Here is a 23,223-nt window from a genome sequence, read left to right on the forward strand (position 1 = left end):
CCTTGGTCCTTTCCTTCATCCTCTAGCGCATGTTGCTGCTTGCCCTCCACCCTTCCTCTCTAGTCTGTGTTGCTGCTTGCCCTCCACCCTTCCTCTCTAGTCTGTGTTGTTGTTTGCCCCCACCCTTTCTCTCTCATCCAGGTTGCTGTTTGCCTCCACCCTCCCTCCTTAAACAAAAAGAAAAGCGGTATGATGCGGATACTGCTGGCCGCCTCCAGGGGCTTTTTTCCATACACCCTCTGTTGTCCATATTGCCTCCCCCTCCCTGCATGTTTCATCCCACCTCTCCCTTGCTCCTACCTGCAATTAAAAGGCTCTATGATTCCTTTATATAACACTCAACTTAACTCTGATAATTGGTTATGTTCAGGAATACCGCCCTACTCTCAGATTCCATGTTGTTCATTATTGGATTTCCTTTCTAGAACCTTCTCGGAGGGAGTTAGAAATAATTATAGAAGTAAATCCTGTAGGGGTTGGAGGGAAGAGGGGCGGGAGGAGTACTATTGCTGAAGTGCAAAGCTCCAAACTGATGCAGGTTCTGCTTTTGAAGTCCGTAACTGATACATTGAGTTGCCTGTCCCATGGCCTCCCGCATTTAACCACATGGCTGCTAGGCGTTTTCCCGTCCTGCGCTGAAGAACCAAAATCACCATTATTCATGACGAGCTGGCCTTGTCATCCGCGCACAGCAGGTAAGCGCCATGACGAGCCCAGTTCGTCATTAGCTTCGAAGTGGTTAAGCTTCTTTTACTGAATCCTCTCCATCCTTCTTGGCATTCTAAAGCACTATCTCGAAGTCTAGATATATAAGCGCTAGTGCCGTACTGTTTGAGTAAGCAGGGAGCATAGGAAGATTAGAATTGTCGATAGTGGGATCACATGAGAGCGGACATCAGCAACACACTTAAGGGGGGGTCTGTCTTGAAGAGGCCTACTTAGCCACTAAGCTGCATACCTGACATGTCTGACAAGTTTGCTCTCCGCACTTAAAAGGCCCTAGAGCCTCACTCACTCAAAGCACTGGTTTGCTGCCATCTTTCGCAAAGGAACTTAATGGTTACTAAGTCAGTTGTTGTGTGAAAGGTCTGTATGGTGCTTTTTTGTGTTAGACTACATCAAACATGCCTGCCCCCTGATGTCAGCATTTCTGTACAGAGTTCTTTCAAGTCAGATGGTGAGGTCAGAATCAGCAAAATTCCAGCAAATTTACTACTAAAATTTATTATTGGGCTCAAATGTTTCAATAGAAACAATCATTTAAAAGTGCATTTCCATTATGTATGATTGTTGCTTGGCCACTAGCTATCAAGGTTATCTTCCATTCTCCTTTACACTCGGACACCAATGGCATTGCTGTCCAAGTCTGAATCCGAGTCCTGGCTTCTTGGTCAGAGCTGAACACGAGGGTCAGCCCATAACTTTATGTAGGTGTAAAGCTTCGGCAAGATTTTGGCCCACAGTCTGTAACTGTGGTTTTGCTTTGCTTAAGCCACAGGTTGACAAGCTAATGGCTTGGTACAGAGAATATAAAATTAGATGATCCTTTGAACTCCTTTGAAGGTTATAGAATTTCTTACTTGTTGCTACACTTTTCAGTGGTTTTGGTCATGTTAAGGGGCTGGGCTGAGGTTTTGGGAGCCACACAGAGGGGCAGATAGAGGAAAGGGAGACTGCAGCTGTGACTACCACTACACCATATGGAACATCCTGAGCACCAGGGGTTACATACATATAAATAGGATGGATCTATCCTTTCATATCCCCACACCATACTCGCACACATCATACACAATCGGGGCACAGTCATGAAAGACTACACAGATTTCCACCTGGAGAGCTTATACGCGTCTCCAAACTGGGGTACATGTAAAAATCCAACTCATCAACTAATGTCTGAAGTTCTAAACAATATTTAAAAAAAGGTCAAAGATCCGATAATACCCCACTTTTAGTTACGCATGTTCAGTTTCATTGTTAGTTTAAAACCGATAAATAAGATAGGATTAATATATTATCCCAGATATTTTAAGATTGATTATCCCGCTTGATGTGTCAGGAATGCTGTTTTCCATTTGCATCTTTAATCCTTAATAGGAGTAAGCAAAGAAAAATGCAGTAATATCCTGGAAACAATCTGGTCAAAGACCTATTTTTCATTTACTGATAATGTGTTGGTGCTGAACAGAACCGTGGGACATTGTACAAATAAATGGATAAAAAACTGTTAACTTGTAACTCTTTGCCAGCCTAACAGTAGCCTTCTTAGCTACCATTATTGAGTGAATATGATGTCCCATGAATGTTCATTTGCCTAATTTCTTCCAGGAAAGACCATCTGGACCATGTCTCTGGCTCACATTCCCAATGTGAAGATGACCGCTCCGGCATTCATACTCCCAGACCTTGACGGAGATGAGACGAGTGATCTCCTTGTGTTGATGATTGGTGAAAAACAGGTATTGTCTAGACTTCCTGGGGTTGTAGAGGTGCAGCCTATGTAAATTACATTGCTGTCCTAAAAGTTCATAAAATTAGAATCTTAATAAATCCAATTAACTTCATATAATGAATTTTTTTGTTTCAAAATGGTCCAGTAGAGTCTGAGGTGGTTCTAATACAGTAGGACTGTGTAAAATGCTCTATTGTCAGGTTAGTGACTAGCGTTAATGAGGCACACAAAAGTAATCCACAGGGAGACTTCTGAACCATTTATAAATAAGTCATAGAAATGTGTGGACAGTCGTGAGAAAATAGAAAGCTAATGAAGTTGTCTTAACAAAGAGTGGGGCAAATTATTGTCGCAAAGGTAATTTGGGAATGTGTGAGCAGGGGAGGAAGTAACAGTGGGAGACAGAGAACTGTAGTTTTCATTTCAGAAACGTTATTCTGTTTATAACAAAATAAATTACATATGCATCACATCAAAACATTACATTTTAAAATCTGAATAATAAAAATATACAGTAAAGGTTTAAGCCATTTTTCAGGTTGTAATACACTAGACAGTAAAAATGTCATATTAAAATAAGCCATTTTTCAGGTTGTAAAACACTAGACACAACTCATTATGACAATGCAACCGCTACAACATATTGTTATCTGATACAGTACATCCACTAGTTTTTTTCGTTTTCTACACTGATCAGTGTTTCCCTAGTATGAAGCACCTATGAAAAGAACATGGCTACATGATAGCAAACTGTCACATCCTTTAGGTCGTACAAATATTGAAAGGTCTCCCGATGGTTAATAATTCTTTCTTTAATAAAAAAAAAATGAGTTTTAAGATTTTGCTTTCTACGTGGCAGGTAAAATTTGCAGAAAAGTGCTATGTGCTGGGGCGACTTTTTGGTTCTATCAATGCAGGGGCATTTTCCGGGGGTTAGTGCCCCACTTTTCTTCTTTGGAAATCAACCCTTGCGATGAATAATGAGGAAACGAAAACTGGTTAAGAGCTATCTGGTAGATTTTATGTGTTAGTTTAATGTATGATTTACATCCAGACTGGCCATTCAATGCCAAGTATCAACCCACATATGTCTTATGGTGATCAGACAGGATCTTTTTCCCTTAACAAGCTTTAACTATATACTCCTTAAGGTCCTTTTTGGAGTGAACAATTATGTCTTCCAGATATACCCAGGAACCCCTCTCTGTCTGTCCAGGCCCCTTCCGAGTGTTCTTGAAATGCCTTAGCCAAGAGATTTTACATGCCTTGTCAAATCCTATGCAGTCTTTTATCATTAATCTAGTAAAATGAGTCTCTTCTTTAGACCGTATAAAATGCCATAATAAAGGGGTTTTTACTGGGCGGAGTTCGCGGAGTAGAACTCTGTGAAGTGTAAAAAAAAACCTCTGCCACTTTTCACGGAGCTCTGCAAGTGGCATAGTGCGTTAGAGAATTGCCTTTCACAATGATTTTCACTGCCAGGGGCTTGTCTGTACTGTGCAATTATCGCAATCGGCACCATGCAAAGCGCAAGCTGGGGCTGCTTCCTTACTGCCGCTTGAGTAGACTTCTACTTGAGCTGCAGCTTTCTCAACACAAATGGACGGTTTATCAGTGCGAGCGAGCTTACGTGACCACTCGCAATGAGAAATCTGACTGCTCGCTTTGAAAAATCTCGCCGGGAGATTGCTTTTCCATGCTCGCGCTCGCCAACTTGATGTTGACGATCGCAAATGAGGAAAATCTCGCCAGGAGGTCAATTTTGGAACTCTGCGAGCTCTGCATAACAGAGAGTGCAGAAAACTCTGCGAGCGGAGTTCACCGCCCAGACTTAGTTTCTAACATGTTTAGTATAAATCCAACTCCCAGCTCGGTATGAAATATGGTGTCCGGTATTGATTGGGGTGCCGCTAAGAGTCTACTAAGGAACTTCTGTTCCTGTGTATGTATTGTTCAACACACACCAAACGCCAGCTCCTTACGTTACAGCTGAGACCGATTTAGCATGTTTTATGATCATCAGCTCTCTGATCAGCTTAGAACCTAGCTTGGAAGTCTTCATTATTTCTAGACATGTTAGAAATGCATGTTTCCAGTCCCCTTTTGAAGAGAACTGTATTCCTAGCTAATTCAAAGTTTTTGAACTTTGTATTTTATTCCCCTTGATGTAAAAGGTATTAGTTCTTACCCTTGTTTGGCCACAACTCATGGTAAGTTTTCGCTATGTTAATTTTCAAATTGTCAAAAATCAAGAAAGACTAGCTAGGTTTTTTATAGGGAAGACTCAATGGAGTACGTGTGTCAAGGAAAACCAGTAGGTTTTTTGAAAGCCCTCACCCACCAACCTAGTTGGTGGCATGCTTCATCATCGGGCCCACCACAGTGGCACCTAACGTGCCCCGGGTGTGCTTCGACGCCAGATTACTGCGGAGCTGGTATATTTACTGAGTGTGCAGTGTGGTGAGTGTGAAGGTGAAGATTAAAAAGCCATACAAAAATCCCAGTACCCGAGGGTAAAAAACTATTTTAATAAACTGGGTCTCTGTTGGCAAATTAAAAGGCAGACGGACACGGTGGAGTATGGATTATGACCTCCAGTGTCCTGTGTGGTCTACATGTTTCAGCCTGGCCTTTCTTAATTTAAACAGGCTTTCCTCAGGACCAAGTGAGTATGTGTGAAGTTAAAAAGGTTAATTTACAGTGAGTGTTTTTTGTTTTTATGTGTAGCACGCACTAAGGTGCTATATGGGTGAGAAGGGGATTCCCTCTCGCTTTGCTACATATAACATAAAGGGGGGACAGACAGACGTACAGGGTAGAGTCATATTAGCATATTATTGCAAAAAACAGTCGTCATTCCACCGTCTTATAAGGTGAGTGAGCGAACTATGCATGGCTAAAGTGTGGTCTTGTCAGTGGCAAGACTCATGTGATAGTTATCTAGAAGCCGGTTGTTGTGGTGAGCTAGAAAACGGGAATACCAATGTGAACCTCACATTGGTATTCCCGTTTTCTAGCTCACCTGAACCTCACATTGGTATTCCCGTTTTCTAGCTCACCTGAACCTCACATTGGTATTCCCGTTTTCTAGCTCACCACAACAACCGGCTTCTAGATAACTATCACATGAGTCTTGCCACTGACAAGACCACACTTTAGCCATGCATAGTTCGCTCACTCACCTTATAAGACGGTGGAATGACGACTGTTTTTTGCAATAATATGCTAATATGACTCTACCCTGTACGTCTGTCTGTCCCCCCTTTATGTTATATGTAGCAAAGCGAGAGGGAATCCCCTTCTCACCCATATAGCACCTTAGTGCGTGCTACACATAAAAACAAAAAACACTCACTGTAAATTAACCTTTTTAACTTCACACATACTCACTTGGTCCTGAGGAAAGCCTGTTTAAATTAAGAAAGGCCAGGCTGAAACATGTAGACCACACAGGACACTGGAGGTCATAATCCATACTCCACCGTGTCCGTCTGCCTTTTAATTTGCCAACAGAGACCCAGTTTATTAAAATAGTTTTTTACCCTCGGGTACTGGGATTTTTGTATGGCTTTTTAATCTTCACCTTCACACTCACCACACTGCACACTCAGTAAATATACCAGCTCCGCAGTAATCTGGCGTCGAAGCACACCCGGGGCACGTTAGGTGCCACTGTGGTGGGCCCGATGATGAAGCATGCCACCAACTAGGTTGGTGGGTGAGGGCTTTCAAAAAACCTACTGGTTTTCCTTGACACACGTACTCCATTGAGTCTTCCCTATAAAAAACCTAGCTAGTCTTTCTTGATTTTTGATATATAAAAGCGGGGATTCAGACTGGCTTACCTAGTCCTCCCTCTCCCCTTTGATTCAGTGTAATTTTCAAATTGTTCCCTTCCATGTAGTCTGTAAAGGAGTTGATCAAGTTTTGCATGATTTTCTGGGTTAACGCCATGATGGCCACATCGTTGACATATACATATATAGGTATTTGCTGCTTACAGACTCTAGGGGTATCTGCATCTTTCGACTGGAGTGTGTCATCTACCCCATTTATAGATCGGGAGACGGGAGAAGAGGAAGGGCGCCAGCACGTATCCTTGCTGAATCCTTCTCCGTATATTAAAAGACGGAGTTAGTTCTCCATTTGTCCCAAAGCGAACTTTGGAGGTTAAATTACTATACATGTATGCAAAGAGCCAGATTATTTATTTGGATGCCCACAATCGTTCCATGCATACCTATAGTTTGTTGTGACTAGCCAGTTCGAATGCACAGCCTAAATGTATAATGAACATGTGCAGGGAGCCCTCTTGGCCAGGGTGTATTTCTTCCTCAGTAGGTTTAGGTTAAGCAACTGCTCAACCATCCCCAGGCATTTCCTGAACCCATATTGGGTGTTTGTTAAAATGTATTTTCTATCATCTCAAACTTCCAATCTCTCTAGCAAGACCCTCCACCAATAGTTTGACTGAAGTGTCAAAAAGAGAGATGGGTCTGTAACATTTTAGGTCACTCCTTGATCTCTTCTTGAAAATTGGAATAATCATCGAGGTGGCCCAAGATGAGGGTATGTGTCTTGCTCCTGCACCTATTTATTTATTTGTTTATTTTATTTTAGGTTTTGTATAGCGCCAGAATCGACTCTGAGGAGTATCTCTGCGCTTTGGACGCGTATCATTTACATACTCGGAAACTGTAGAACTTAAAAGCGAAACAGAGTGGTTTTAAGTAACTTTCTAAAATGAAGATGGTTCAAGCATTCTTTTAAGTGTAGGGGAAGTTCATTGCAGTATTGCGGGCCAAGATATGAAAGAGCCTTTCCTCCTAGCCTTGCTCTCCTGATTCGGGGGACCTTCAGCAAGTGTTTGGCGCTAGATAGTAGGGACCTTAAGGGTTGATAAAAGGTGAATTTTTCCTGCAGATACCTGGGGCCAAGATTAAACAGTTCCTTGTGGATGGTGCAACAGACTTTAAATTGTATCCGTTGGTGTATAGGTAACCAGTGGCGTTTCAAAAGAAGAGGGTGGGAAGCTGATCTGGGAGGCATATTCAGGACCAGTCAGCTGCTGTATTCTGAACCACCTGAAGTTTTCTAATCGAGGTTTTATTGGGGGAGAGCAGCAGACCGTTACAATAGTTCAGGCAACTCAATATGAGTGCCTGAGTCAAAGTCCTCCGAACAGAGTGCGGAAGCAAAGGAAAAACTCGTCGAAGTAGGCTCAAAGTATAGAAATAGGTACCCACTGTCTGACCAATATGTTCCTTAAAAGTAAGGGTGTGGTCTAATCGGACTGAGGCTTTAGGATAGGGAGGAATCCCAATGTTGTAACGCCACCAAATGGGTGACCATAATATGGGGGCCTCTCCGAAAAGTAAAATCTCAGTTTTCCCAACATTACATTGGAGGAAGATATTCTTCATCCAATGTGAGATGGCACTCATACCCAAAGAGAAGGTCTTTTGTACAGTGGGAGTGAATTCATCGAAAGGGAAGAGTAGCTGTGTATCGTCGGCATATGATATTGAAATAAACCCATATTTTCCTAGAACATTGGCCAAGGGAGCCACATACATATTGAGTAAAGTAGGACTCATGCAAAAGTCCCGTGGTACTCCCTTGGACAGTTCCATGGGTGCCGAACGATATGGGCCTAGGTTTATCCGTCTGAGATCGACCAGATAAAAAGCTTGACATCCACTGAAAGGCGGAGTTTCTTAGTCCAATTTCCCTCAACCTTCTGAGAAATATTTGATGGAAAACCGTGTTGAACACGCCAGATAGGTCCAATAGCACCAGAATCATAGAGTGGCCTTGTCTAGAGTCATTCTGATGTTATCCGTGACTACTAGCAGGGCTGATTTGGTGCTATGTTTGGGCCTAAAGCTTGACTGGGAGGAATCTAAGCAGCCTGAGAGTTCGACATGATTTGAGAGATGTTTGTTGACATATCTCTATACTAATTTACTCAGAAATGGTAGGAGTGAAATGGGACGAAGATTGGTCAGATCAGTCAGAGGGACCTTGGTGTTCCTACGAATCGGCATTATCTGTGCAGCTTTACACTCCTATGGAACAAAACCTTTCTTTATTGACAAATTGAGAAGATGTTCAATCAATGGATATAGTTGAGGGATTAGGGTGCTGACTACTCTAGCAGAAATCAAATCGCAGGGCGAACCAGATTTCATTTTATGCATTAAAGCTTTTACATCTGCTGTAGTTAGTGGGGGACATTTTTCAAGCAGCATGGGAGGAATTGATTCTGGAATTTCTGTGGTCATGAGAATCAGATGTGGGTTTCCTGAAGAAACAATTTTTCCATAAATTAGTTCTATTTTTTGTGAGAAATATAATACAATATCATTGCATAGTGTTTGTTACAGTACTTCAACGTTCTCACAGGCCTTAGGTTTTATAAATGACTGCAGAATGTTGTATAGAACCTTCGGAGCAGTTGGGTGGAGATGTGATTTTTACCTGCTGTCTAGATGCTACTATGGTAACTTGACAAAGACATTAGAAACTGGGTTTTGTCACTTTCCTCGTGGGTAATATGCCATTTCCTCTCTTATTTCCTACAGTTTTTTTTATATGTAACTGAGGGGAGAACCAGGCAGCTTGCGGGCGTTTAGAGTGAATGGGAGAACGTTTCAGAGGTGCAAGGTGGTCAATGGTCTGAGTTAGTGCCAGGTTTTATTTGGTTTAAGGCTTCTACTAAATTGTCTGAGGAATTATGTATTGGTACTTCGAGAGAGGCTTGAAAACCCTCTGGAGAGACCTTTTGCCATTGCCTACGAGTCATAAAGGTGTCCAAATGTTGACCCATGTGTTCATCTTCATGGCCCTTAATGGAAAATTCAATTGAAGCATGGTCAGTCCATGTTAGTTGTAGTGGTGACTCACACCGTACATTGGGGGAGTTAGACAAAATAATATCCAGCGTATTGCCGGCAGTATGAGTGGGACCTTCATTCTGTTTGTTTAGGTCTAAGAGTGCTAGGTCATCCAGAAAGGCTAGTGGCTAGCATTGGTGGTACATTCGCTATGGATGTTAAAATCACCTAATAATAGGAAGTTATTACCTGCAAGTACATAAGGAGCTATTAATTCAGTAAGTAAAAGTGAGAAATCTGCTAAAGGACCTAGGGGGCGATAGACTAAAGCCCCCTTCCAACTGACTTGGGGTGAAAAATCAATTCGAAAAATAAGAACTTCCATCTTTATACTACAACACTCATTCAATTAAGAAACAATAATGCTGTCTTTATGAGCGATAGCAATCCCCCCCCCCCCCCCCCCATTTTAGTTGGTCTGTCCATCCTGATAAGCTTATAGCATTCCGGTATAGCAAGAGCGACAGAGGGTGTGGAATGGGGCTTTAGCCAGGTTTCAGTTAAGAACCCAAGCTCAGGCTGCGTAGAAGAAATTAAGTCCCAAATTTCAATAGAATGTCTGGGCAAAGAGCAAGCGTTACATAACATATTATTCCATGTCCTCTGGGTTCCATTTATAGGATTCATGCCACGGAGAAGGGGCAGGCTTTGTACAGGGAGGAACCTTGCTTAATGAAGGATAATCTGATGTTACGAGAGTCGGCCCTGCTTCGTCAGCGTTACTCTGATACTGACCTAGTCTACACTCAAAAGGACCTTCAACTAGTGGTAAGAGATTGCGTTGGTAGTGGAGAGTATTACTAATTCTAAAATCGAGCAGCTCTTGTCCAGTGTAGTGTTTGGTCTTACTTACAATGCCCAGGTCTGGGATGGTTTGACCAGGGGTCCTGGCTTCTGGCGCCATCCAGGCGCAGACGGGCTTGCCTTTGGCACGCCCGCTGCGCGCGTCCACTGCGTGTCGCTTGTGACATATGGTTTAAATCGAGGTGGTTGGGGCACTAGAGCGCCAACCTCCTCGCACCGGAAGTATGAATGTGCAGAGTTAAATTAAAAAATGTAACATCCCTCCACAACAAACGAGCTGCGCTCGCAGTGGACCGGGGAGTCGAATGCAGGTCTAAATGGATGAACAGCAATATTATTTTAAAAATCAACTTAAGCAACACGAAAATGTTATAGAAATGCTAAAAACAGAACTTAAAATCCATCAGTCACCATGTCAGAGTGATAACACGCACGCTGCACGTCGCTTGTGACATCCGGTTTAAATAGAGGTGGTTGGGGCACTAGAGCGCTGACCTCCTCGCACCGGAAGTATGAATGTGCAGAGTTAAATTAAAAAATGTAACATCCCTCCACAACAAACGAGCTGCGCTCGCAGTGGACCGGGGAGTCGAATGCAGGTCTAAATGGATGAACAGCAATATTATTTTAAAAATCAACTTAAGCAACACGAAAATGTTATAGAAATGCTAAAAACAGAACTTAAAATCCATCAGTCACCATGTCAGAGTGATAACACGCGCGCTGCGCATCGCTTGTGACATCCGGTTTAAATAGAGGTGGTTGGGGCACTAGAGCGCTGACCTCCTCGCACCGGAAGTGAGTATGAATGTGCAGAGTTAAATTCAAAATTTAACCTCCCTCCACAACATACAGCACCTTGGTCATGAGTGGGGCCCAAAGGGCAAGTTCAGAGTTGTATGTGTCTATTGGGATCTCATCAGGCAGGGGGCCTAACCCTTAGGGCTTTTATCCATTTCTCTAACTACCTCCTCTAAGGTTAAAACCATAACTGTTGACAGAATTACCACCGGAGTCCTAATTCCTTCTCCTGCTTCTCTGGTATATGAAAAAACTGGACCAAAAACGTCCACCCCTTGTGCAGGAGTGACTGAGGGTTCCAAGGCAGGTCCTAGTCCCTTGGAGAACAGTGAGGCCTTCATAGTTCTACAAATCAATGTACTGTCCTTTGTCTCTGCAGCTTGTACTAAGTTCCCCCATGCCTCCGTTGCAACTCATTCTTCCTTTTATGTATTTCCTTTTTGTAGTGGAGTCCGGCTTCCTGGAACACCAATGGGTCCCTAGGACTCCGGTTTAATCATGTAATGAGGTCATTTCATGTGAACTGAAGTTAATTTATGTACTGGCTTTGTTTTATAACAATTTTTGGTTCATGTCTCAAAGCATCAGTATTACATCTGGCTCACTAAACTTAATCCTGCACGGTTACCCTTGGCATTGTATTGTCTTTAGTTAGAATTGTGCTTTCTCTGGGCCCCAGAAGAGAGCAGTCCAATGAAATATGAGTAATGCTCTCAAATGTCTTATGTTGGCTTGCCAGACCAACTGAATTGATGCACAACACATTTCAACTTTGAATAATCATTCTGTTCCCTCAAACGAATGTATACATGATTTTTTTTGTATTATTATGAAAAAAACTGCGATATCATATACACTGGCCAGTGGGAAGGTAAAGCCTGTATATTTTAACTGCTTCTGCTTAACTGTTGAGATCTATTCCTTCATGCGGGAGAGAGGAAGAGCTGCCCTTCTGTGCCTGTATCTGCCAGGGGGGCAGAAATAATCCTTCCCTATTGATTTCCAGTGGATCAACTACCCTGATCAATGATTATGCATTGTCATCATAAGACTTTTAAGTGTCTATTGCAGGAAAGCCTTCAAAATTCCCCAGCGAGAAAATTAATAAACAGTGCCCATAGGTTTTTTGTAGCTGTCGCTGCTGTGTTTAATTGTAATAGTTATTTTCTCCATACCCAGCAGCTCGCATATGCAGCACGACCAAGCAAAGTGATAGTTGGTCCTATCAGAGCCCCAAAGTGAGGTGGTAACCTGTTTTTCTGCACAAAGTAGTAAAGTCAATTGTCTGCCGTTCAGTCAGTGCAAGAAATACATTTGTTTATGGGGAGACCCAGGATGACGTGAGCTAAAATCTAAGGATCTGGCTTTCAAAGTTGTGTCTATGTAATACAGAATTGTTCCCCAGTTTCCTGTTTGTTTTGCACTATGTCATAGTAGGTGAAGTCACTGTACCTGGCCTGCTGCACCTATTCTAGCACTCCTTCAATATCCCTGGATCCCATCTATGTATTTTTGCTGGGTTATGTACCAATACGTGGGTTCGAGGCATGTGGGCTGCTGAATTCATATCTGTGCATAGATCGCCGCCTAGTGTTGGGTCCGGATGATTGCATATTGTTGTCCTGGAAGAGTCTTCGAAGTATCACGAGATAGGTGGCTCCTCCCCTGGACTACAGTGCGCATGGGCATCGACTCCTCAGATTGTTTTTTTCCGCCATTGGGTTCGGATGTGTTCGGTTCCCTCTTGTCGGAATCGATAGAAAAAAACTTTGCTTGAGACCAAAAGGTCTCTAGTCTTACGTCTGTATTGTCTTGCGTTCGGCTTAACTACTTTCCTCGGCTCCGAGCCGAGCTCTATACTTCCGCGTGCTTTCGGCGCGGAAGGCCTTGTGGACGCTCCAGACTCATCGACCATTTATCATGGACCAAAGTCCATTCAAAAGATGTCCGGTGTGTAACTCGAAGTACCCACACATCGACGTCCACCCGGTGTGCAACAAGTGCCTGTCGCCGGACCACGATGAGGCCAAGTGTATGGCCTGTTCGAGATTCCGGTCCAAGAAGACACTCAAGCTCCGTCGAGCTGCGCGCCTGGAGGCCCAGCATTCTGCACCGGCGCCTACGGACATTTTCGATGCTGGGGAGGTCGAGGATGAAGATATCCAGGACGTCTCAGAATCAAACCCCGCGTCGGATGTCGAGGAAGACTACGACGCTGAAGCCGAAACTTTCGAAAGCGAAGAAGTCGTCGAGGAGGTAGGAGACGACGACGGGGCCCTAGGGGCCATGGAGGATAGCTCGGACGAGGAGCTTCCTCAAACTGACTCTGGGGACATGCCACTCAATAAGGCCCAGGTCGAGGGATCGCCTTCAGGCCTTACCCAAGACCTTGATTTAAGTTCCTCGGCCCCGCCTGCGGGCCCGGCCACGGACATTGGTACTCAGTCACTCCCGGTGAAAGTAAAACCGAAAGTGAAACCCATGATCTCAACGGCAGATACTGCGCATGGGCAGATATCGAAACCGAAAGTCCGCATCCCATTGGTCGGATCGAAGACTTCGGAGGCCTCGGCGCCGAAGAAACCTAAGATGGCTGTCGAGCCCAAGGGCCAAGTCAAGTTGGCCGAGCCTAAGGCTGCCGCGTCAAAGACAAAGGTGAAGGGCTCCGACGCAGGCGCATCGGCGCCGAAGACGGTCGACGCCGGCAAGAGTCGGGGAGACCACAAGAAGGCTGTCGACGACCCCAAGAAGTCTCTTGGAGACCCAAAAAAAACGGCCAGATGACCCGAAGAAACAAAATCCCCCTAAAGAGGAAGATGGACTCTGCTGGTACGCCAGCCTTGGTGGAGCCCTTATCACCACATGCTCACGCCGTCTCACCCATTTACTCAGACGTGGACGCTGCTGAGGGCGAGGACGAGGACGAATATAGCTATCCAGTATACACAGACCAGGAGGATGTCACTGAACCCTGGTCTGCAAGTGGTGAGCCTGGGGAACCACATTCAGGGCAGGACCCTCAACTGTTATCTGATAAAACTTCACCTACTGAGGACTCTGCTGCTTTCAATGCTCTTATTGAACGGGCAGCGGCCAATCACAATGTCCAGCTGCATGCTGACCCTGTGGACGTAGACTTCCTATTTGACACCTTTTCAGTGTCTGAAAAGACTGTAAAAACACTGCCAATGCGTAAAGGAGTTTTGAAGCACGCTACTGAGGTCTTCAAAGAACCCACCAGAGCGAGAGTCGTCAACCGAAGGATTGACAAAAAGTACAAGGCTGCTCCTACTGATCCAACTTATATTAAAGGACAGTTGCCTCTGGACTCCCTGGTCGTCTCCAATGCCCGAAAGAGGGCCAATTCGCAGACTACGGGTGATGCTCCTCCCCCAGACAAAGAATCCAAGGTCTTTGAGGCTTCTGGGAAGAGGGTAGCAGCACAAGCAGCCAACATATGACGCATCTCAAACACACAGGCGCTATTGGCGCGTTATGACAGGGCACACTACGATACCCTAGAGACCCTTTTGCAACACCTACCTGATCAATATAAGGAAGGGGCCGAGATGCTAATTCAGGAGGGGAAGCTCATCTCTAACGCCTCCATTAAGTGCGCTCTGGACGCAGCTGACACCGCTGCGCGGGCCATTAACACCAGTGTTATGCTCCGGAGACATGCCTGGCTCAGAATCTCTGGCTTCAAGCCAGACATCCAAACCACCATACTGAACCAAACAGTCAACCCAGATCACCTGTTTGGCCCGAAGGTTGACACCACCCTAGAAAAAATGAAGAAAGACACTGATACTGCTAAATCAATGGTTGCCTTGCAGTCCCAGCAGTTTCGGGGTGGGTCCTTTCGTCGCTCCAATGCCAGAGGCACCTCAAGGGGTCAGCTTTCACAATCCGCGCAGTTCTACAAGGGCAACACCCAGACTACTTATGCCAACAAGAGTCGAGGTGGCTACCGCGGCAACAGCGCCAAAGGCAGAGGACGTGGCAACAACAGCTCCAGGTCCTCTACCGCCAACAAACAGTGATGCACCATCACTGCCCCCCGACCACACAACACCGGTCGGGGGAGACTCCAGCAGTTCCTGCCCGTGTGGAAGTCCATCACCACGGACAGGTGGGTCAGAAAGCTTATCCAATTTGGTTATTGTCTGGAGTTAACATCCACTCCCCCAACATACCCCCAAGGCACCGTCCTATGTCGGACGAGCACTTGCACTTATTGCAGCAGGAGGTCAATGTCATGCTGCAAAAAGGGGCAATAGAGCTCGTGCCCATACAGGAAAGAGGCACAGGAGTTTACTCTCTGTACTTCCTGATTCCAAAAAAGGACGGATTCCTCAGGCCCATCTTGGACCTCAGGCCCCTCAACTTGTACATCCTGTCGGAGCACTTCCATATGCTAACTCTGCAGCAAGTGCTCCCACTGCTCCAACAGGGGGACTTTCTCGCAACTTTGGACCTGAAGGATGCGTACTTTCATATTCCACTGCATCCTTCACACAGGAAATACCTCAGGTTCACCATCCAAAACCAGCACTACCAATTCAGGGTTTTGCCTTTCGGGGTCACCACGGCACCCAGGGTGTTCACAAAATGCCTGACGACAGTGGCGGCACATCTCAGAAGACAAAACATTCACGTCTACCCCTATCTGGATGACTGGCTTATCCAAGCAAATTCAGCCCAGCAGTGTGCCGCCCACGTGTCCCACACCATTCACCTTCTGCACGATCTGGGATTCTCACTGAATTACCCAAAATCCCACCTTCAGCCCGCCCACTTACGGCAGTATCTGGGTGCGACCATAGACACTCTGGCGGCCACAGCACAGCCGAATTCAGTGAGAGTGACCAGCATCCAATCGCTGATGAAAACGTTCAGACCTCAACACTCGCTTCCAGCAAGAGTGTTCATGCAGTTGATAGGCATGATGGCCTCCTGCATTTCCATTGTCCCGCACGCGAGACTACATATGCGTCCGCTTCAGGAGTGCTTCGCACGTCAGAGGACTCAGGCTCACAACCAGTTGAAAGACCTAGTGTTGGTGAGCGGTCGAGCATACAACTCTCTGCATTGGTGGAATCCACGAAACCTTTGCAAGGGCCGACCGTTCCAGGAGCCTGTGCCACAGATTATCCTGACGACGATCGCTTCTCTCCAGGGATGGGGAGCGCACGTACTCCATTACACTGTGCAGGGACTATGGACACAGCAACAGGGGAAGATGCACATCAATGTTCTGGAACTGATGGCAATCTTCATGGCACTAAAAGCATTCAAGGTACATCTGTGCAACAAGGTCGTGTTGATCCGGACGGACAACATGACAGCAATGTACTACATTCAAAAGCAGGGAGGAACCCACTCTCCGCAGCTGTCTCATCTGGCTCAGAGCATGTGGAAGTGGGCCATTCAGAGGAACATCTTCCTCATGGCAGAGCACCTCCCGGGCAAGGACAATCAGATGGCGGACCTGCTCAGCAGACACAGCCACCAAATGCACGAGTGGGAGATACATCCATCAGTACTCCAACCGTACTTCCAACAGTGGGCTCATCCAGAGATAGACCTGTTCGCCACAAAGGAGAACGCAAAATGCCAAAGCTTCGCGGCCAGGTTCCCACACCCACTGTCGCAGGGCAATGCGATATGGATGAACTGGTCAGGCAAATTTGCGTACGCTTTCCCCCAGCACCTCTGATACCGCTGGTGGCACACAAGCTCAGGCAGCACTCGATGACTCTCATCCTGGTTGCTCCAACGTGGGCTCGCCAACCATGGTACACCACGTTTCAAGAACTGTCAGTGGTACCGCATCAGAGGCTACATCTCACACCCCGCCTTCTGACACAGAGCCATGGCGACATTCAGCACCCAGATCCGCAACAGCTCAACCTGGCGATCTGGCTCCTGAAGTCTTAGAGTTTGGCTACCTGCATTTGCCTTCTGACTGTATGGACATCATTCGGGAGGCAAGAAAGCCCACCACTAGAGCATGCTATGCGGCAAAATGGAAGCGGTTTGTCATTTATTGTGCAGACCACAATATTAACCCGCTGGATTCTTCTATTCAGAACATCACCTGTTACCTTTTCCATCTGTACAAGTGTAATTTGGCCTATGGTTCCATTCGCATTCACCTATCTGCAATGGCCGCTTACCTACAAAATAGGCAGCACCTCTCCCTCTTCAGGGTGCCTGCCATTAAAGCTTTTCTGGAAGGGCTCAAACGAGTCATTCCACCACGGACTCCACCAGCTCCTGAGTGGAACCTCAATGTGGTCCTTACCAGGCTGATGGGTCCTCCCTTTGAACCACTGCATTCCTGCGAGATTCAGTTCTTAACGTGGAAAGTGGCTTTCCTCATAGCAATTACATCGCTACAAGGGGTTAGTGAGTTGCAAGCCCTCACTATCCAAGAGCCTTTTATTCAGATCCATTCCAACAGGGTAGTGCTGCGCACCAACCCTAAGTTTCTACCCAAGGTTGTGTCTCAGTTTCACATCAACCAAACAATCGAATTACCTGTTTTCTTTCAAAATCCAGAGTCACTGGCGGAGCGGATGCTCCATACCCTTGACGTTAAACGGGCCCTGATCTATTACATCGATAGGACCAAGGATTTTAGGAAAACGAAACAACTCTTTGTCGCCTTTGCACCACACCACAAAGGTAACCCTATTTCTAAGGCTGGTATTGCTAGGTGGATCGTTAAATGTATCCAGATCTGCTATATAAAAGCAAAACGCACTCTTACCATTCCGCCAAGGGCCCACTCCACCAGGAAGTTAGGGGCCTCTATGGCATTCCTTGGAAACATTCCTTTGGAAGACATATGTAGAGCAGCCACATGGTCTACCACACACACATTTACAAAGCATTACTGTGTTGATGTGCACTCCAAACAGCAGGCAGCTGTAGGGCAGGCTGTTCTCAAAACACTTTTTCAAACTGGTGCAGCTGGCACAGGCGGCCACCGCTAATGGAGGGACTGCTATGTATTCTATGCACAGATATGAATTCAGCAGCCCACATGCCTCAAACCGAATATGCTACTTACCAGTATGCATCTGTTCTTGGCATGTAGGCCTGCTGACATTCATATCGCCCGCCCTCCTCTCCGGCGCCTGTAGCAGCTGCAGAATTTACACATACTTCTAGCATGGTCATCATTCACTGAGTTTCACTCTATCTTGGCCACAATGGCTAAAAACAATCTGAGGATGGAGTCGATGCCCATGCGCACTGTAGTCCAGGGGAGGAGCCACCTATCTCGTGATACTTCGAAGACTCTTCCAGGACAACAATGTGCAATCATCCGGACCCAACACTAGGCGGCGATCTATGCACAGATATGAATGTCCGCAGCCCTACATGCCAAGAACAGATGCATACTGGTAAGTAGCATATTCGTTATTTTCACTGCTGAGTACTTGCCAGAGGCACTTCTGAAGATGGTAAATGCTCTGTGAAATATCTTTTCCCATTCTTTGCTTGTAAAGTCTCTTCTTTTATCACTTTCCTACCTCTTCTGACCGAAAGTTGTATCTGGGCCTGAAAAAATGTACTGATTGTTTATATAAGAGAAAAGGAAGGCGCGTATCACCTTATTTTGCGCCAAAGCTTTTTTTGAATGCTGTTAATGGTCTGCTGTATTTTTACTGGAGACAAAGGTCCCTACCAAAGAACATGAAAGTATAAGTACAGAACTGCGAATTAGCGCTGTGTTAGTGTATCCACATGGAAAGGATTGTTTATTAAACATACAGTAAAGGGAAGAATTCATTAACAGTCTAGCGGGTAACGTAGCAGAGTATGGAAATCAGCAGAGTATGGAAATCAGCATATTTCCAGACCTCAGGCATTCACTTCTAAATGTGACATTAGGACTACATATATACAACAGTCACACTGCGCAAAACTTGTGCTCCACATAGATTATCATACATTTGGAGTCACGGTGTGGATGTATATGATGTTTCTATCCATGCTGAAAAGTGGGGGGATCATCATCAGCACAAGAGGTTATTTAAATGCCTGAGAGAGCCTGTGTCTCATAGACCTGAGTAGGAATTGGATCCCTGAGTCTCAAGGATCTGAGTAGGAATAGTGTCCGTATGGGTTATCCGGGGGAGTCCAATGACCAGCCGGAGGATCGAGGGAAAGTTAGGCTGACATTGGGTCAGGAAATAATGACATGCCTGTGGAACCCTGTGTTCCACATGCGATGCACCGGAAGGAAGCATCTGTAGCTGGCCGAGCCGGGATCCAAAATCACAGGAGTCCTGAGCCGGGGAAAAAGCTGAATGTGTGTGCCAGTGAGTAAGTTGTGTTAATTGTCTGCTTGCATTCAGTTTGATAGATTTATGGGTGGTCGATGGTGAAGGTAACTTGTAAGCACTGTTCCCAGTAAGGTGCGCACACACACACACCTCTGTTCCCCCGAGTGCGCAGTGCCATGTGTGAAGCGCGCGCACACACAGCACATCCCTCAAGAGTACTTGCGCCGCCGCTTTTAAAATGTGAGAGGCACGATAACCTAGCATTTCCTGGTTGCGGAGGGCGGCGAAAGTGACCACCATGAAGAAATCACTCCGAGCGGCAGGTAAGTTGGTCTCTTAAGATGTGGGCACTTGCTGTACTTTTGATTCGGCATTGGAAAGGTGATCTAAGAATTAGAAACCTCTCCTCGCGCAGCTCCAGCAGTCTGCTAGGGGGCGTCCACAAGCCACTAAGGGGTTTCTCCTTTGGATGCTGCAGATGAGCAAATCGGCACAACTGCAAAAGGCCGCCTTCTAGAGCCAGCATATTGTCCAGTACCCGAGGGGTTGCTCCTAATGCAATTCCACTACCAATCATCTCAATGAACTTTTATTCAGCATGTACATTCCTTAAAAATCCACTGGATGGCACTGGAAAGTAAGTGTGCAGAATTCACAGCAGCTTCACATAATGCACACGTTTATGTCCGAGGTAACAGTAATCTAACCACAGCAGCAAGACCTGTCCTGTCACCAAAGACCTTCTGAAAGCAAATACCGCGTGTGCTTTTAGACTGACCTGAAGCACACGCACTGTTTGCAGACTTGCTGTATTATTTTGTTAGTAAAGCACGGCTGCCGGGCAGATTGTGTGCTTTTATTTAAGTATTCATGTTAATTACAGCCCCCTTCACGAGCTGTGATGAACATGAATACTTAAACAAAAGCACGCAATCTGCCACAGCCGCTCTTTAGTAACACAAGACTACAGCAAGTTTAAAAACACTGCGTGTATTTTCAGGTTCATCTGCCTTCGTTGCTGTATTGTTTTGTTAGTAAAGCCCGGCTGCGGGACAGATTGTGTTTTTTTGTTTAAGTATTCATCTTATTCGCAGATCGTGAAGGGGCTGCAATTAACATGAATACTTTTAAATAAAAGCACAGTCTCCCCCGCAGCCGCGCTTTACTAACAAAACAATACAGCAAGTCTGCAAACAAGGAAGATTAACCTAAAAAGCACACGCAATGTTGTAAACGTGCTGCATTTCATTTCTTTTTTTAAGTTTTAAACATAAATTTTATTTTTGGAAAAATGCAACCAAGTATAAGCAATCAATAGATATTGAGTGACAATTAAAACATTAACTGAATTAAAAATTACGCAATGCGGAAACAAGAAGTAATGAATCATAAATAGTTGCATACAGAACTATTGTTATAGAGTGTACGAGAGAAAGCGAAAAGGGAAAGGTGGGGGGAGGGAAAGGAGAAACAAGGGTAAAGGAGACACCACTATTATAATTAAATAGATACATATGAAAGTAACAAAGCTTAATACACTTTAAAAAAGGCATCAAATAAGGAAAGCAGGAGATTGCTGTAACTCAGAAATATGATATCAATTTAAAGTGAAAGAGAAAATATATAATTACAGATGTAAAACACTAGTATATGATTGTTTAACAATTCATGGTCGTTTGGGAACTTCTTCCGAAATGGGTGATGACGGGTAGTTGTTCGTGCAGAAACGTCTAAGAAAATAGTCACAGGAGACCACATGCATTCTCTTTTCAGGAGTAATGACAAAGGAGAAACATAGGCATGATCTAGTCGATGGTTTTAACATGCACTGTACCACCAAGATTGAAATGAAAGTTGTGTAGTTTGTTTCCAATTTTTTGTTATTTGCTGGAAAGCAATAGCAATCAATAAATCTACAATGTGCATGTTATGAGAAAGGGTTTGCCAAGTATCAGATAATGGGCCTAGAAATACAGCTTCAGGGGAGAAAGTGAAACTGGTATGGCAAATGGTATTAATTTTAGACCATACTTTTGATAGAGCGCGCAGGTCGCCCGACTCTTTATTTTCACCAGATTTCACGCACTTGGGCCCATGACGTGTTTATGACAGTATTTTTGTGAATCGGGCGATTTTACATGACATCATCAGTAATTCTATGTGTTTACTTTACCACTATTACCAGAATACCTGACTTACCACAGGTACCTATTTCCTGACGGATCAGGAGCTATCAGTGGACAGAAGATAAGACTAACCACAATACTTTATACATTTAATCATACCATATACCTTATATAATGACCACAGACACCTGAAGGGTTTTAAGGATTTTTATATATAGAAGTTTAAAATCAGAATGACATAAGAATGAGACTAATACAGATTAGAATATCAATAATCAGGATTATAACTATGGTATAACTGTGAATGAGGGCAAGCACCATTGAGTGCGAGTGGAAAAACTACAGGGTAAGGGTAACAAGGAACATACTATTTAATTCAGGCTTATACTAGGATAGGTGAGTTTATAACACATTAGTCCGTGAATTTTGCTAAAGTCCCACAAGTGATTCAACAGATCTTAGTCTAACTGCTAATTCAAACCTAGATTCTAACACATGTGAATTTAGATCACACTAATTAAGTAAAACAGTTTCAATAAAGTCCTACAGGTAAAGGGAAAAATGGAACATAACTAATAAACAATAACATGTAAATTTGGAAAAGGCAGAGGAAATAATACGGGCAAGAATGCTTTATTAAAGGAGGAGAGGAAGAATATAGCTAGACGAACACCCACAGATATATTTACCTAGGACAGGAATGAGGACTAACCCTGGCCACGGGTCAGTTTGGGAAAAGGCTAGGACAAGGACCCTCAAGGATTTAGGATGCCAGTAGGCGAGCAGGTACAGCTCATGGATAGTCAGGACAGGATACCCCTCAGGATTTGGACCAGGACTGGGCTCATCAAAGGGCACGACCAACACCTGCAGGATCGGATGCAACGCCTGCGCTACTCCCTCTCTGCACGGAATCCGCCAATAACCCCGATTGGGTTCTCGAATCTCCCAGCAAAGTGCTTCGCCAGTACTTGCGACTATTCCACCCCTTGGAGTTTGTGGAAATTTCGGACAGAGTGCTCCGCAGCTCTCTGTATCAATTCACCTATAGAGCTTGTAGGGTCGGTGACAGGTCTGCTACTCGGACAAGTCGGACAATTTCTCTAGCTAAAACTAGGCTAGTTATACTAATTTCGGGTCACTAGACCACCCACAAATGTTGCAAGTGATAGGATCCCCAACATTGGATTGGTCAGGAGAGGTGGTTAGGTCATTGTCACCACCTAAAATTCTGGGTTCACATGATTAATATTTATATTTCAGTACCCACCACTTACATTCCAGTTCCCATGCCCTAAGCAGCAAGGAATACAATAGGACACACAGTGAAGTATCAATTTGTTTCAAGTTCAGGTGTAGCTCGGCTCCTCTCGCTGGGTCATAGTTCAGTTTCTCATGAGCATCTCAGCTTCGGCAGCCAGCTGGCGGGGTTTTGCTTCTGCGCAGTTTGAATTCTCCCTCATCACATGATTGGGGTGTAATGGGTTTCAAAGATGGAGCGACTCCCCACTCCCAGGCCCACAGATACGCGGTACATGAAAAGTAAGGGAAAACAAATTAGAAACACAGAAAAAATGAATACACTGTACACCATGAATAGCTGCACTACATCCCTTACTTTATAATATCTATAGCATTAGGATTTTAGCCAGAAATAGACAGCTGGGCAAAGCAGCAGGAGCAAGCGGAGTGCATGGTTAAAGACAAGCGGCCATTTCAGCTGTAAATGCGCATGAGCGAAAAATCCCTCCAGAACTGCGAGTGCGTCACATCACATGGGTATGACCGACGTATGCGCAGACTGGTTTTCTGCGAAGCAGCCATTCTGTAGTATGCAAGCCTCA

General features: G+C 44.9%; 1 protein-coding gene across 1 annotated transcript in view; it reads left to right on the top strand.

The window, feature by feature from the left end:
• FAM234B (family with sequence similarity 234 member B) overlaps positions 1-23,223 on the top strand; it is a 307,484-nt gene that overhangs the window by 106,726 nt on the left and 177,535 nt on the right. The window contains exon 5 of the mRNA XM_086957605.1: positions 2,329-2,459. Coding sequence (XP_086813731.1) covers positions 2,329-2,459 — 131 coding nt within the window. The remainder of the gene's footprint in view (positions 1-2,328; positions 2,460-23,223) is intronic.

Source organism: Lissotriton vulgaris, chromosome 1_1 (genome assembly GCF_964263255.1).
Source record: "Lissotriton vulgaris chromosome 1_1, aLisVul1.2, whole genome shotgun sequence".
In the NCBI taxonomy this organism is placed as follows: Eukaryota; Metazoa; Chordata; class Amphibia; order Caudata; family Salamandridae; genus Lissotriton; species Lissotriton vulgaris.